The 16,552-nt window shown below is 44.9% G+C and overlaps 2 protein-coding genes across 5 annotated transcripts in view; one reads left to right on the top strand and one right to left on the bottom strand.

Annotated features, from left to right (window-relative positions):
• The first annotated feature begins 850 nt into the window (after nucleotides 1-850).
• The window catches only part of LOC115107017 (inter-alpha-trypsin inhibitor heavy chain H5-like), a 21,190-nt gene continuing 5,488 nt past the window's right edge, over nucleotides 851-16,552 (top strand). The window contains exons 1-14 of one of the 4 annotated variants that reach the window (XR_010460738.1): nucleotides 851-1,220; nucleotides 1,330-1,374; nucleotides 1,976-2,139; nucleotides 2,748-2,858; nucleotides 3,893-4,167; nucleotides 5,740-5,909; nucleotides 6,313-6,429; nucleotides 7,768-7,939; nucleotides 8,237-8,549; nucleotides 9,515-10,197; nucleotides 10,348-10,401; nucleotides 12,572-12,688; nucleotides 12,806-13,183; nucleotides 13,326-13,668. Coding sequence is in view for 3 of the 4 variants with exons in the window: in XM_029630342.2 (XP_029486202.2) it covers nucleotides 1,098-1,220; nucleotides 1,330-1,374; nucleotides 1,976-2,139; nucleotides 2,748-2,858; nucleotides 3,893-4,167; nucleotides 5,740-5,909; nucleotides 6,313-6,429; nucleotides 7,768-7,939; nucleotides 8,237-8,549; nucleotides 9,515-10,197; nucleotides 10,348-10,401; nucleotides 12,572-12,688; nucleotides 12,806-13,183; nucleotides 13,326-13,606 (3,003 nt within the window). In the remaining variant the exon portion in view is untranslated. Of the gene's footprint in view, nucleotides 1,221-1,329; nucleotides 1,375-1,975; nucleotides 2,140-2,747; nucleotides 2,859-3,892; nucleotides 4,168-5,739; nucleotides 5,910-6,312; nucleotides 6,430-7,767; nucleotides 7,940-8,236; nucleotides 8,550-9,514; nucleotides 10,198-10,347; nucleotides 10,402-12,571; nucleotides 12,689-12,805; nucleotides 13,184-13,325; nucleotides 14,317-16,552 lie in introns of those variants that run through there. The other 3 variants (XM_029630343.2, XM_029630342.2, XM_029630345.2) reach the window with 3 other exon arrangements.
• The window catches only part of LOC115107018 (store-operated calcium entry regulator STIMATE-like), a 17,254-nt gene continuing 16,335 nt past the window's right edge, over nucleotides 15,634-16,552 (bottom strand). The window contains exon 8 of the mRNA XM_029630346.2: nucleotides 15,634-16,547. Coding sequence (XP_029486206.1) covers nucleotides 16,431-16,547 — 117 coding nt within the window. The 3' untranslated portion in view covers nucleotides 15,634-16,430. The remainder of the gene's footprint in view (nucleotides 16,548-16,552) is intronic.

The raw sequence follows: 16,552 nt of genomic DNA, 5'->3' as shown, positions 1-16,552 counted from the left end.
AGCATGATGGAGTACCTTGCCATAAGGCAAAAGTGATGTCTAAGTGGCTCGGGGAACAAAACATCGATATTTTGGGTCCATGGCCAGGAAACTCCCCAGACCTTAATCCCATTGAGGACTTGTTGTCAATCCTCAAGAGGCGGGTGGACAAAAAACAAAAAAAATCCTGACAAACTCCAAGCATTGATTATGCAAGAATGGCTGCCATCAGTCAGGATGTGGCCCAGAAGTTAATTGACAGCATGCCAGGGCGGATTGCAGAGATCTTGAAAAAGAAAGGGCAACACTGCAAATATTGACTCTTCGCATCAACTTCATGTAATTGTGAATAAAAGCCTTTGACACTTATGAAATGCTTGTAATTATACTTCAGTATCCAATAGTAACATCTGACAAGAATATCTAAAGACACTGAAGCAGCAAACTTTGTGGAAATTAATATTTGTGTCATTCTCAAAACTTTTGGTCATGACTGTACATTCCTCCATCCCTCCATATTAACACCGAAATAATAGTAAATTGTGTTTTTTGTCTTTAAATAGTTGCTTGACAAAGTCATACAATTTCAGAAGGACAACAAAACAGGTTTCGAAATTATGAGGTTTTGCTCAATTTACCCTTTTTCCTTTTAAGGTTAAATCATTTTGCCTTTGTGTCATACTGCATAAGTGTACGCCATTTGCATTTATAAATGCAGTTAATAAGCAAAACTATGAACCTTCTTGAGAGTTCCAACGTGACAGTGACACATGGCTAAATGAACCACATTGCCCTTGAAGTCTAAGTGATTTGTTGGGGTGGAAGTGAAAGTGGGGTCAACTTCAAGGCGAATAGTGAATGAAGACTATAGAGGTAATTGATGGGCTTTGGAGTGGCTTACACATTGTAATAGTTGTGTGCCTGTGTGTGTGACTCGGGTCAGGCGCTTTTTCCCTCAGCCCCGGCCCCCGAGCCCCGACGCGACAAATCCAGTCGAGGTCGAAGACTCCGCGGGTGGGCGTGCAGCTGCAAGTCAAGTGTCCTCAGTCATCCATCGTCTCACAATTCGGTCACTCTGATCCGAACGACCCGCAGGCTCTTGTTCGTTAATACTGTAAATGGATATGGACGTAAACATGCTGTTTTTGACGTTACTGATGTGTTACAATCCGTATGTTTTTGGACTGTTTGAGGATATTAATATTGAGGAGGATCTTTCTCCCGACTTTGATTTGGATATTGTGAGTGTCATTTCAACTCTGAACTATTTAATTTGGCAACATTGATATATATTTTTTGAGAGCTTCATTGGAACCCGATTTAACCAATCTACTTTGTTTCCCATTTCAGTCTCCGCGTAGAGTGCCTCGCCAGGTGAAATCCATGCTTACTAAGGTAAAGATTACAGAGTTGAATGTCTTGACATTTCTGCCCGTATGCATCTTTTGCGCTCTTGTGTGTCATTGTGTGTGTTGACTAGGCTACTGTAGACTAAATATCACCCGCATTAATTCTCAAAGAGATCTGCATGTTGCATACTGTTGTTCATTGATAACAATTGAAGAATATGTCAGAAAAAGTATTTCGTGAAAGCAGAGTAGAGGGATGGGTAGTTCAGCACTGCAGTTTGTCATCCTCGAAAACTCTCATTGGGTGTGATACGCAGAGACCTGCCAAGCGCACCGGGCTGTACTGCAGATACGTGGAAATCGCTGGACATCCTATCCAGAAATACAATCAAACATATAAAATATATCACGCCAACGTGGTGATAAGGAGTTTGGAACGATATGCCACTGGAAATGAACGGAATGGAACAGTGGCCAGTGCGCAGCATGTGTGTGTGCGTGAACGCAGTGCTGTGCTGTCCCATCGACGATACATGAAAAACATAAATCACTGCCAGATTTAAATTAACCAAATGTATTACAAACCAGTCAAACCTAAGGTATCATCAATAAACATGAACCTAACATGTTGATGTCCAACCGCGTAGGAGACCAAACCACATATCCAGGAGCTGTCGGTGAAGACCACCATTATCTCCCGATACGCCTTCACCGCGGTGTCGTGCACCATGCTCAACCGGCACTCCGCCGCCGCGGAGGGCGTCTTCCAGTTTCTGATTCCCAAGAACGCCTATGTCTCGAACTTTACCATGTAAGCGCCAAAACGCAACAAATTGTATTTAAAAAAAAACTTGTAGCCTAGATAGATGCTTCTGGGTAATAGATCATGTCAGTCTGAGTCTAATATGGTTCAGATTGTGTACACGTGTTGCAAGTGAACTACAATATATCTTTCCCCCTCAATTTATTTAGATTTTTCATTTATTTTCTCACTTTATTGTTGTGTGATTACTACCCCTCTTGTCGTATTCTCCCTCTTCCCATGGCATGCCATTGTGGCCAGTCAATCATTGTATGGGTTTATGAGGGCTCTGTTGCTATGGGAGAGGTTAGTGTGGGGCCTGTGACTGTTCAGTGGTGCAAAGGTAATTTACTATGTTGTGGTCACAAGCCTTCATTCATCTCCATTTACTAGATTGTTCACTGGACCATGAGAGACATAGTCCAGAAGCCTCGGAAGAAGCCTGTGAAAGGCTTGCCTGTTTACTTTTATGTATCACAGTAATATAGGCCTAACACAATGACATTAGGATTTCCCCAATGATTCTTAGACGGAATTTTGAACTGTAAGGTTTACTTACTAGGGTGATCCTTATCATCATCTCCACTCTTAACCCCTGACCTCTACCCTAAACACAGGATCATTGGGGGGCGTGTCTACCCCAGTGAGGTCAGGCCCAAGGAGAAGAAGGTCAACCAGGGGAAGGGGGGTGAGGCCAAACCCAAGAACAAGGAGAAAGGTGAACAGAGGTAAAAGTGTGTGTGCTTGTGTGTGTGAGTGTGTTCTTGTGTGTGTGTGTGTGTGGCCAATCACCAGTGTCTAACCTTGTCTGCCAGTACAACCTCTAGAGTCCTCTGGAGTCACTAGCTACTACTCTGCCAGAAGAAACAGGTTCATATCCCATATAAAAGCCTATTTTAAAGACGCACCCCGGCTATTTTTGAACTTTTCATTGTTGAAATACAAAACTCCACATATAAATACAGTAATCTACACACACTTATGGTAAAAGAAAATCGTTTTTTTTTTGTCACAAGTGAAAACTTAATGGAGTAAAAGGCCATTCAATGAGTTGATCTGATGATGCCCTCTGGCCTCCACCTTGTTTTGGGGAACAATAGAGGAGCAATGGAGAACCAAAGAGGAAAGGCTTCTGTGCCTTTTGTTAAGTAAATCAGGTGTTAAACGAGGTGAAAAGGAGACTGGAGTGCGACTTCAAACACCAACCTGACCACAGAATATGTGTTTCTGACCTGCCTGGAGTTGAGCAGCAGGGCTCGATCATAGCTCCAGAGACTGGAAATGAAGAACTATTGTCACATAAATCTGTGACCAGTCTCTGACAGGAAGAAATTACATCGTGCTTCTACTTGCCAGTCCATAAAATCCCACTTGTAAAATGAAATCAGATTTACATAGAGGGTATTACATTTTCACAGAGAGGTGAGAGAAGGAGAGTGATAGAAAGCATAAGGGAGAATGGGAGGGAGAAAATAAAGATGGAGAGAGAGATATAGATAGATAGAGGAATGGAAATGCTTATTGGTTAGTCCAGTGCTGAGTCCAGTGCTGAGTCCAGTGCTGAGTCCAGTGCTGAGTCCAGTGAGGAGTGCTCCTGGCAGTCACTGCCCTTCCACACTGATGATGTCACTACTTGGAATGACTCATTCCCTACTCCTCCTCTTTCCCCAACTATTTCTCTCCCTTTTTTTCCCTCTATATTCTTCTTATTTCTTCCTCCATTCCTCCCCTCTCCCCTCCCCAACTCTCTCTTCTCCCTCAGTAGCGAACCAGAGGTGGAGGTGTTCAGGATGGGGGCCAGTATCCCAGGTCGTAACCGGGCCATGTTCATGCTGACCTATGAGGAGCTGCTCCAGCGGAGGCTGGGGAGGTATGAGCATGTGACCAGCCTGAGACCCCTACAGCTGGTCAGCCGTCTCAGTGTGGACGTCACCATTGTGGATCACTCCACCATCACCCACCTGGAGGTGCTGCCACTGCGCAACGGCAAGAGCAACACGGCCGTAGCCAGTGGTGCCAGTGCAGCGAAGACACCTGGTACAGTTTGAGTGTGGGATGTGTTGAGTCTGTGCTTTGTCCATACTAGGTGTGTAATATACAGTGCATTCGGAAAGTATTCAGAACCCTTTGTTTTCCCCACATTTTGTTACAGCTTTAATTCTAAAATGTATTAAATACATATTTTCCCTCCTCAATCTACACACAATACCCCATAATGACAAAGCCAAAACGTTTTTTTTTTTATGTTTGCGGGTTTTTACAAATACCTTATTTACATATGTATTCAGACCGTTTGCTATGAAGCGGAGCTCAGGTGCATTCTGTTTCCATTGATCATCCTTGAGATGTTTCTACAACTCGATTGGAGTCCACATGTGGTGAATTCTATTGATTGGACATGATTTGGAAAGGCACACACCTGTCTATATAAGGTCCCACAGTTGACAGTACATGTCAGAGCAAAAACCAAGAGGAGCTCAGGAGTTCCTCTGTGGAGATGGGAGAATATTCCAAAAGGACAACCATCTCTGCAGCATAACGGACTTTGCCAAAAGGCACCTAAAGGACTCTCAGACCATTAGAAACTAGATTTTCTGGTTTGATGAATCCAAGATTGAACTCTTTGGCCTGAAAGCAAAGTGTCACGTCTGGAGGAAACCTGGCACCATCCCTACAGTGAAGCATGATGGTGGCAGCATCATGGTGTGAGATGTTTTCAGAGGGAGGGACTGGGAGGCTAGTCAGGATCGAGGGAAGATGAACGGAGCAAAGTACAGAGAATTCTTGATGAAAACCTGCTCCAGAACTCTCAGGACCTCAGACTGGGGCAAAGGTTCACCTTCCAACAGGAATATGACCTTAAGCACACAGCTAAGATAAAGCAGGAGTGGCTTTGGGACAAGTCTCTGAATGTCCTTGAGTGGCCCATCCAGAGGCTGGACTTGAACCCGGTCAAACATCTCTAGAGGGACCTGAAAAGAGTGGTCCAGCGACGCTCCCCATCCAACCTGACAAAGCTTGAGAGGATCTGCAGAGAACAATGGGAGAAACTCCCTAAATACATGTGTGCCAAGCTTTTAGCGTCATACCCAAGAAGACTCGAGGCTGCAATCGCTGCCAAAGGTGCTTCAACAAAGTACTGAGTAAAGGGTCTGAATACGTATGTAAAGGTGATATTTCAGCTTTATATTTTTTATAACTTTACAAACATTTCTAAAAAACTGTTTTTGCTTTATGGGGTCATTATGGGGTATTGTGTGCAGATTGATGAGGGAAAAAACTATTTAATAAATGTTAGAATAAGGCTGTAATGTAACAAAATGTGGAAAAAGTCAAGGGGTCTGAATACTTTGCACTTTATCTAACATTAGAAATAGTTCTGCAGTGATATTGGTGAAAATGCCTGGCCAATGCTCAAATTTTCAGATTCCAACAGATTGCAATCTATTTAACCTTCCTATGAGCAATGTTGAGCATCTCTAGTTCAGCACACCCTTCCCCCACACACACACACACACACACACACACACACACACACACACACACACACACACACACACACACTTCCCAGCTTTTTCTCACACACACTTAATGTTTCCCTACCACCAGCCAAGCCTGCTCTTCCCGTTTCCACGGTGATCAAACAAAATAAGACGTTCTGTAGGATCACCTTCAGCCCCAACATCGTTCAGCAGGCTAAGATCACCACCAGTGGCATGCTGGGAGAGTTTGTGGTGCACTATGACGTGGAGAGAGAGCTGGGGATAGGAGACATACAGGTCAGATTTCACACACCAAAAACACACAAACACATCCAACGGTCCCGCGATTAGTGTAAATGTGTCATGCCGTGACCAGGCCTGTCCAGACATGGTAGATATAAACATGTTAAACTATGTATCTCCGCTTCACAGTATACATGAAAACTGCATGTATTAATCAAGGATCAAACAGGACAAATACACATCTCTCTCATTCTCACACACACTCTCACACATCCGGGTCCCATAGCCTTCATCCACCGTCAACACATTCATTTTCCAGCACCATATCCACCCCCTCCCGGGTCACTCTACAACCACACCGTCAGTCCAGCAGCCCTGTGGACACTGTGTTGGTGGGCTCTGTTTAACTGCTCATGGCTACCGAGAACTGTCTAACATTTCTCTGGTTCTCTCTCAGGTTCTGAACGGCCATTTTGTGCACTACTTCGCCCCAAAGGATCTGCCGGTGGTGCCCAAGAACGTGGTGTTCGTGATCGACACCAGCGCCTCTATGCTGGGCATCAAGATCAGACAGGTAGCCGGTTACGGTCAAACCCTTCTCATCACACCAGTGTCCAATGCTTAGATAGGGTCAAGACATCGTGTTCTCTCATTCTCCTTTTGTTGTTGTTGTCATTAAACATGGTTTCCTTCTGAATACAATGATGAAAAATATATACTGTATAGCTTATGGGGAATCTGTGAGTTTTAATAAATTCCAGGTGGAGTCAACTTTAGTTTGACTTTAGTCCTTCACATTTCTGGGATCAAGCCGTTAAGATCCTGAGAGATCCTGAGTTAGTGTAGCAGCGGATGATGAATACTACCCCCAGTCCGCCCCCTCTCCGGTCTCTGGCGCAATACTCCCACACTGGTCTGGTAATATCAAAATCAGATCCTTCCTTCTGGGAGATTGCGTTATAATCCCTCTGGTATCATCTGATACTTCATCTGAGCAGCTGCTCCACTGCAGATCCAGAAACCCAAAGACTTAGAGTGGCAAAAACAGAAAAGAGAAACTGATTGATGGATACTCTGAAATGCTGGAAACATGCTCAAAGTTCACTATTGCAGTCGTATTGAATTGAATGCTATGGAGGAGAGACGTCATGGTCTCTGGCGCAATGTAAACACTCCAGATGGCAGCATCATCCCTCCCCCGTTCCTCTCCACCCCCAGTGGACCACTCTGTAGTGAACAAGTGGGCTTTGATCTCTCCCTACAATAGAGCACTCAGTCTGTCTATGGCTCTGACCCTTGCCCCCTACAGTCTATAGGCATCTGGTAACCCCTCTAACTCTATCATACCCACTCGACTCCAGATTTCATATTCATTTAGTAGGCTTTTCGTTCTGTGCAACTTCTAAACCCCAGTACAGTCGAGAAACAAGCTGTAGCATGGATACGGTAAATAGTTGTGGTGTGTGTGTTTACGTGCATGTGTGTGTGTGTGTGAGAGGGTGAGAGAAACAGAGTTTCTGGACCAAGGAAATGGAATCTCACAGCTGTTCCAAAGGGCCGGGTCTTTGACTGGCAGCGTCAGGTTAAGTCCAACCATTACAGAGTTAGCAAGGCAACAATACTGCTCCCAAAAACCATGACTAAAACATTACATCTTGGTGATTACCACAGTATTGGTGCTAACAGAAACCATGACCATGGGTGTTATTATAGCCTTTTGTGTGACAAGGTGTCTCTTCCTGTTCGGGCAAAGTTTTCCAGGCCTGTTTGGTTCGCTCGTGTGAACACAACTGAATAGAATGATTTTACACGAAGACAAAGGTATTACAATGATATCATTTGATTGATTGATAAAAGCAAAACAAAAATGCTCTCTCTCTGTCTCTCGCCCCTCTCCCTCCCTCTCTCTCAGACTAAGGATGCCCTGTTCACTATCCTGAGGGACCTGCGTCCAGGCGACCGGTTTAACTTTGTCAGCTTCTCCAACCGTATCAAGGTGTGGCAGCCCAACCGCCTGGTCCCCGTCACGCCTCTCAATATCCGAGACGCCAAGAAGTTCATCTATATGCTCCAACCCACTGGAGGTGAGAGAGATAGAAACACAGCAGTGCATTCTGGGATAGAGGAAGATGAGTTATATCACTGATAGGCCTAATCAGAATCATTTAAGGGTGCTTATATTTGTCCTGTTACACACTTCTACAAGGGTGTAATGGAAAGGTGTTTCTTGCGTTTCCAACTCCCCCTGTGACAGCCCTAGGGAGTGGGGTCACGGTCAGGGTCACCATTAAATGCCTTGCTCAAAGGCATAGTTACATATATCTTTGTTACTAATCACTATTTCCCAAGATCAATCTCACTCTCCATCCCTCCTCTACCAGGCACCGACATCAACGGTGGAATACAGACGGGCTCCTCATTGCTAAGCGGCTATCTGAACGCCGACCCGGACGCCAACCACCACAGTGTGTCTCTCATCATCTTCCTGACAGACGGGCGGCCCACGGTGGGAGAGCTGCAGTCTCCCAGCATCCTCAGCAACGCGCGGACGGCGGTGAAGGAGCAGTTCTGCGTGTTCACCATTGGGATGGGGAACGATGTGGACTACAGGCTTCTGGAACGCATGGCCCTGGAAAACTGTGGGATGATGAGGAGGATACATGAGGATTCAGACGCTAGCACCATGCTCAAAGGGTGTGTGTGTGTGTGTGTGTGCGTGTGTGTGTGTGTGTGTGTGTGTGTGTGTGTGTGTGTGTGTGTGTGTGTGTGTGTGTGTGTGTGTGTGTGTGTGTGTGTGTGTGTGTGTGTGTGTGTGTGTGTGTGTGTGCGTGCGTGTGTGTGTGTGAGAAGTGTTCAGTAGACAGCTAGTACAGAGGATAAGGCAGAAGTGGTTAGACTTTATTCATTATAATTAATTATAATCAAATGGTATAGAGAACGTCAGGGGGTGAGATAAAGGAATAGGAACTAGTGAAATAATAACAAATGATACACATACTGAGAGAAGGCTCTTCAGAGTCTTGAACTGCAATCTTTCAAACCAAACCAAACACACACACATTCGGCGACAGTCTTACCGGCCACTTTTCTGAAGTGTTAGTTTAGGAGTGAGGGGAGGAATGTGTGTGACTGTGTGTTGTGAAAGGGCCGTCTGGGTATGTCTGAGGGCTTAATTAATAGCCTCCTGAGATAATAACAGAGGAGAGACCTAGCTGACTCAGCACACAGTTAAAGAGGTGAGGTTGACTGTGCTACGGTTCAAGGCCTGGCTGGAAAACCAACACATGACAAACACACACAGGTTGTGTCCAAAATGGCACCCCATTCCCTAATCCCTACATAGTGCACTCCGTTTGACCAGGAACCACAGGTTGACATTTGGGACGCAAGCATACTCTCCGTAATACATCACCATCCCTAACCGGATCTCTGGGGGGGGTATACACAGTCACGCAGACATTTGAGGCCCCTAGAGCGTATCAGAGAGTAGTACACACAATGTCTTGATTCTTGTGTCCATGATACAGTGAAGTAGCTGAGGTATAGACCTCTACTGGGTGCTAGATTAAAAACATGTTATAACATGGTAACCCTTTCCCTCTTTCACATCTCTCTCTCTCCCTCCCTCCATGTCCCTCCCTCCCTCTCTCTTCCTCTAGGTTTTATGATGAGATAGGCACTCCACTGCTCTCTGACATCAGGGTAAATTACACAGAGGACTCGGTCCAGTACGTCACCCAGCACCTCTTCACCAACTATTTCAACGGCTCAGAGATCGTCATCGCCGGCAAATTGACCAATCAAAGTGCAGACTCCCTGCACGTCCAGGTCACCGCCAGCAACAGCGACAAGAGCATCGTCCTGGAGACAGACGTGGCGTTACGGCAAAGGGAGGTGGAGACGGAGAGGCACGTGAAGGAGGCGGCGGCCGGGGTGGGGTCAGGGGACACAGGGGCGGGCACGACAGGGTCAGTGGCGGATGATTTCGTGGAGCGCGTATGGGGTTTCCTGAGTGTGAAGGAGGGGCTGAGGTCCAGGCTGAAGAGCCAGACCAGCAGGGAGAGAGAGGGACATACCCAGCAGGCAACTGACCTCTCCCTGACCTATCACTTCCTCACGCCCCTCACCTCCCTCGTGGTGGAAAAACCTCAAGTGCTGGCCGATGGAACCATGGCCGAGGACACACCCACCCCCACCCCTGTAACCACAGAGACAAATAAGAAGGCTGCTTCAGCCAATGAGCTGTCGGATGAGACGGAAGGGGAGGAAGACACGGCCCAGAGCCTGCACTTGAAGAAAGACCAGCCGGGCGGACAGAGTTCCAGAATTACCAAGACAACGGGTTAGCAGGCTTGATTGAGGCTTTTGTTTCTGACTTAATCCGTTTGATCAAATGCTTCCTGTTATCGATGCCAACACCAACAAATAGAAAATGAGAAGAAGTATTGGACTACTGAAAACCCGTAAAAATCGAAGTCTGTTTTGTCTATAGGTAAAGTTGTGAAGAGGCCAGTCCAAAAATCTATAACCATCTCCAAAACATCAGGTTAGTGGTTCTGAGGCTCTGTTAGAGGGACGGGGACTGGAGTAAGGTACTGTAGACACGTAGACACACACACACTGAGACTGAGACTGAGAGAGAGGTCAGTAGACTAAAGAAGAAACGTGAGATGACATCAATGAACCTGTCATTGCTGCTGCTTTCTCATCTCCTGAATCTTTACTTAGCTCAGCTCTCACAGGCCCACTCAAAGCAGGAAACAACTAACTGCGATAACTAACTGGCAATAACTAACTGCCTACAACTAACTCAATTCAAATCAAATTTTATTGGTCACATACACATGGTTAGCAGATGTTAATGCGAGTGTAGTGAAATGCTTGTGCTTCTAGTTCCGACCATGCAGTAATATATAACAAGTAATCTAACAATTTCACAACAACTACCTTATACACACAAGTGTAAAGGAATTAATAAGAATATGTACATAAAAATATATGGATGGCAGAACGGTATAGGAGAGATGCAATAGATGGTATAGAGTACGGTATATACATATGAGATGAGTAACGTAGGCTTCGTAAACATTATATAAAGTGGCATTGTTTAAACTGACTAGTGATACATTTATTACATCCAATTTTTAATTATTAAAGTGGCTAGAGTTGAGTCAGTATGTTAGCAGCAGCCACTCAATGTTAGTGATGGCTGTTTAACAGTCTGATGGCCTTGAGATTGAAGTTGTTTTTCTGTCTCTCAGTCTCAGCTTTGATGCACCTGTACTGACCTCACCTTCTGGATGATAGCGGGGTGAACAGGCAGTGGCTCGGGTGGTTGTTGTCCTTGATGATCTTTTTGGGCTTCCTGTGACATCGGGTGGTGTAGGTGTCCTGGAGGGCAGGTAGTTTGCCCCCGGTGATGCGTTGTGCAGACCTCACTACCCTCTGGAGAGCCTTACGGTTGTGGGTGGAGCAGTTGCCGTACGAGGCGGTGATACAGCCCGACAGGATGCTCTCGATTGTGCATCTGTAAAAGTTTGAGTGTTTTTGCTGACAAGCAAAATTTCTTCAGCCTCCTGAGGTTGAAGAGGCGCTGCTGCACCTTCTTCACCACGCTGTCTGTGTGGGTGGACCGTTTCAGTTTGTCCGTGATGTGTACGCCGAGGAACTTAACTTTCCAACTTCTCCACTACTGTCCTGTCGATGTGTCGGTGCTCCCTCTGCTGTTTCTTGAACTCCACGATCATCTCCTTTGTTTTGTTGATGTTGAGTGAGGTTGTTTTCCTGACACCACACTCCGAGGGCCCTCACCTCCTCCCTGTAGGCCGTCTCATCGTTGTTGGTAAACAAGCCTACCACTGTTGTATCGTCTACAAAATTGATGATTGAGTTGGAGGCGTACATGGCCACGCAGTTATGGGTGAACAGGGAGTACAGGAGAGGGCTGAGAACACACACTTGTGGGGCCCCAGTGTTGAGGATCAGTGGGGTGGAGATGTTGTTTCTTACCCTCACCACCTGGGGACGGCCCGTCAGAAAGTCCAGGACCCAGTTGCACAGGGCGGGGTCGAGACCCAGGGTCTCGAGCTTAATGAGGGTACTATGGTGTTAAATGCTGAGCTGTAATCGATGAACAGCATTCTTACATAGGTATTCCTCTTGTCCAGACTGCCAACAGCTAACTGCCGATAACTAACTGCTTACAACTAACTGCCTACACTGGTATCTGGTGATATCTGATTATACATACATACAGTGTAGTCGTTTGTGCTTCACATTCACAGAAATATACAGAAACTTGTATTTAACAGACCTGGGTTCAAATACTATTTCATATATTTCATATACTTTTCAATACATTTCCAAACAAGTATTCAGATACTCAAATACACTGACTCAAACATACTCCTATGCATTTAACCCAGGTATTTCAAAATAGCATTTAAATCAGTATTTTAAAATACTTTCCAAAAAAAAAAAAACTTTCAAATACAATTTGGTCGACTATTTGGCTTTAATAACTATTCAGATACTCAAATAAAAGTACTTGTTTTGGCTGTGTATTTGAGTATTTAAAAAAAATATATATATATTTCAATAACAAATACTTCAATACACATGTATTTGAATCCAGGTATGCATAGATGTACTATTCCCTCATATTCAATACCAGTGTCTCTCCAACCCGTCTCTCTCACACCAACCCCTTGCCACAGCGGACGGCGATCCCCACTTTGTGGTTGAGTTCCCCCTCAGTAAACTGACTGTGTGTTTCAACATCAACGGAGAGCCAGGACACATTCTCAGAATGGTATCTGACCACAAGCACTCTGGTAAGACTGTCCTCTCAAGAGATTCTGACTTTATGTTTGATGTTTGGTTAAGTGTTTTCATATGATTCGTGTGGTCTATTTGTGTGTGCAACCGTGCGTGTGTGTATGTGAGTCTAGGTGTGACAGTAAACGGTAAGCTGATAGGCGCCCCGGCGCCAGCGGGCAGCCACAAACAGCAGAGGACATACTTCAGCACCATTACCATCGTGGTGAACCGACCCAAACGTTCCTACATCGAGGTCACCCCCAAGAAGGTCATCCTGGATGGACAGGACCGCCTGGTCCTGTCCTGCGACACCACAGTCTCCGTGGAGAGTGGCGGGCTTGTGGTGACGATAGTGGGAAAGTCCACCGTGACCGTAACCATAGGAGGAACCATTTGTTTCGTCATACTGGTGCATCAGTACAAGAACCCTGCTCCTTATCAGAGAAACCACCTGGGATTTTACATCTCCAACAGCAAAGGGCTGTCACATGACTGTCATGGACTACTGGGTAGGTATCAGAAACTACTAGTGGGATGTCAGGGAAGGGGGCTTGAGCCGAAATGGAATTAGGCCCTAGTGAGGATTACCATTGTTTCACCTATAGCTCTGTGGTTCTGTTCCATTCTGACCCTCTCTGATTCTACTTCCAGGTCAGTTCCTGTATGAGGAAGTGGGACTCGCAGAGCTTTCTGGCAATGCTACAGCAACAGGAGACCACAGCACGTCTTCACGGTCACCCATCCTGAAGGTCAAAGGGCGTTCAGTGCCGGTGGTCCAGAAGACCCGGCGTATTTACAGCGGACGTCAGAGCGTGGACTGCTGGTTCGCCAGGAACAACGCAGCCAAGCTGATCGACGGACAGTATGAGGACTATGTGGTGTCTCACCTGTTTGACACGGGCGATTGGCCCCACGGAAGTAACGGAGCCTGAAACAGGAGCCAATAAGGAGCCAGCAATGTACATGTCCCACCCACACTGGAACAATAACCCAGGTACAGTTATAGTAGCCAACAGGCTCTTCTCATATCCTCTGACACTAAACCTCTAAATCATCTTTCTTTTTGCCCCACATACTCACACTCCAAACACTACTCTATTACCCATAGAGTTAGAGGACTCATCTTTGTAACTGTGCCATATAGCGTCTGTGACATCGTGGGCAGTGTCATTGAGGTTATCTCCATTTTAAAGTAGTCAATTTTCTTCTTCACAACTGGCTGATCCCTCCTGATGACCTAGTAAGACATGATTCCAACTGGGTCACCAGTTGGAAGTCCCACCCAGTTGACTACATTAAAATGGTTGAAGCCCTCAATAGCACAGCCCATGCTAATACGGCCTTTTGGCCACTAGAGGCCTCTATCATTCTCTATGCTACTACCCCAGCCACCCATCCCCCTCCAACCATTTCTTTCAACCCACTTCGTATTGCCTGCTTCCTGTTGTTCTTCACTTTTATCCTCAGGTGCACCTGCTCTGAATAACCAACCATCATATTCTTCAATATATTTTTTTACTATTTTTAATATAAATGTAATACATTTACATTTACATTTAAGTCATTTAGCAGACGCTCTAATAAGGACATTGTTTGACTTGTATCATTTTATACTTGTAAATATAACCCTTACTGAACCTGATTAACTTTTTGTGTGTAAAAACAAGATTTATTGGTAAAGATCAACTTTTTTTCTGAACAGCTCTAGATTGTAAGAACACTTGAAACATAATACTAACAACGTAAACAGTTCTATGAAAGTAACTAACAGTTAACACAAACATTCAGTATAAAGTATGTGCTGTATGTGACCCAAGCAGGAATCACACCCAAAACTAGTACTGTGCTCCATCCTACCGAGTCAATCCCATCAAGGGCTTTAAAGACAATGTCCTCATGTTCACAGGGCTCACATTCACAGTAAACGCTGCTCAATCGGAAATTGCGTTTAACAGCCGCATTGTCTACAACTCGTATTAGGACTGAACCCAGGCCTTAGTCATTGCAGGAAGGCAGGCTCTTTACATGCTAGGTTTAGGTGCTAACTGGGAAAGCAAACAGGTGAACCCGATCATGTGGCGACACTGCTTAGGATCACACCTGGTCACACCAGACACCCCCTAACTAACCCTCTCCTCTACCTGTCCCAATGACTAGCTCCCTCTCTAACCACCCCCCTCATCCCTCCTGTCATCAGTTTGGGGTCACAGTTTGGGGTCACAGAGGTGTACTACTCTACTACTAGGTGTCTGTCATCGAGCTCAGGGGCCACCGGGTTGACCTAAGCCACCGGGCTGACCTAAGCCACCAAAGGAATTCAACACCCGTGTTTGTTATTATACAATTTCACTTTAAATTATAATACAAAAAGTGACAACAGTTAAGACAAATAACAGACATTTTTCTCGTATCATAAATGAATATATTATGGCAACATGGCACTTTCAAGTGGATATCCATTAAACATTCAAACTATTTCAGTCACAATTAAAAATGATGTTTCCACAAACACATACATGATGGACTGGAGCAACGCTAAATAAAATATATATTTTTTTAAACAGTGAATAATTAGCATAAATGCAAACAGTGTAGTGGCGCAGGTCCTCACAGTAGCTGTTCCAAACATTTGAGGTCATGTGAAATGACAGTCTCACAATCAGAATCTTTCATATCACTAAGACATTAAAATGGTTCCAGGAACATCATTCAATGAAAACAAAAATGGCAGTACTGTATTTTCATGTTAGAGTTAACAGCTCAATGATTGAGAAATGTGATCTATAAGAATGAACATACAATTGTAAACGGAACACTATTTTGGTATCTCGAGTTGACCGTGATCATTTCTGGGATACCATTTAGAAATCTCCCATTGCCACAGGTTTAACCACAAGTAATAAGAAATCCAGTAAAATATGTCAAATACACAAAAGAGGTAAGAAAATACATCAGAACATTCAAAATCACAAAGCTCTTTACTTCATATCAGAAACATTGCAAATATTTGGATAAATCCAAATCAATCCCAAATGGACATCCATGAGAAATATAAAATGATCTGGTCCATTTTCCACCTTGTTAAACATCCTCTGGAGAAGTGTGAAGAACTGTTCCAGACCACTACAGTCCAACTCAGATAAAACATTTCCAACTTTAAGGTCCAACTTCTCGGGCTGAGTTACAATAGTCTGACAACTGATAGGAGTGGACATTGAAATCCATATGATTGAAACTACCCAGCCCTTCCACTTGTTAGTGGCGAAGGAGGAAAGGAGACAAGGACACTAGTAGTGGATTCTACTGAATACTACAGGTCCAAAACGTATTTAATTACAGATCATTAGATGATGCATGTCGAGGTTTGAACTAAGCAGTTATCTGTATGATGAAGGAAAACAGACACCTTACCGCTACTCTTTAGAAGTTGATACGGTATGTCAAGGAGCTCTTTGGAGATCAACAAACACCCTTTTCACAAAATCCCCCCGTGAGAGAGGACAGATTTACTCTTTCATCATCACTGTGCTCTCTAATCATCTCCATTACGAGACACTTTATAGCCCCCACCAAGCTTATAGCCCCCTCCATCATAAAGCATAGTTAATATAACATTCAACATCCTCTAACAGCCCAAGTCATCATCAAAGACATCATTGGGATGTGTACAATGAAAAAAAGCAAATGCGTGTGATTTGTTTGTGTGTGGTGCGAGTCAGCGTGTGTGTCAGGGTCTTTTAGAGAAGGATACCAGAGCTACACCTCCACCCAGCTAGGTATTATGCCCACAACTGGGAGGCTAGAGTGGGACCCTCCTCGGACCATTGTTGAACTATCCTCCTCCTCAGCGTCTGTGTCGACGGCCAACAGGACCTGGA

This window comes from Oncorhynchus nerka, linkage group LG23 (assembly GCF_034236695.1).
Source record: "Oncorhynchus nerka isolate Pitt River linkage group LG23, Oner_Uvic_2.0, whole genome shotgun sequence".
Classification (NCBI taxonomy): domain Eukaryota; kingdom Metazoa; phylum Chordata; class Actinopteri; order Salmoniformes; family Salmonidae; genus Oncorhynchus; species Oncorhynchus nerka.
This window is presented reverse-complemented; position numbering and strand designations above follow the sequence as displayed.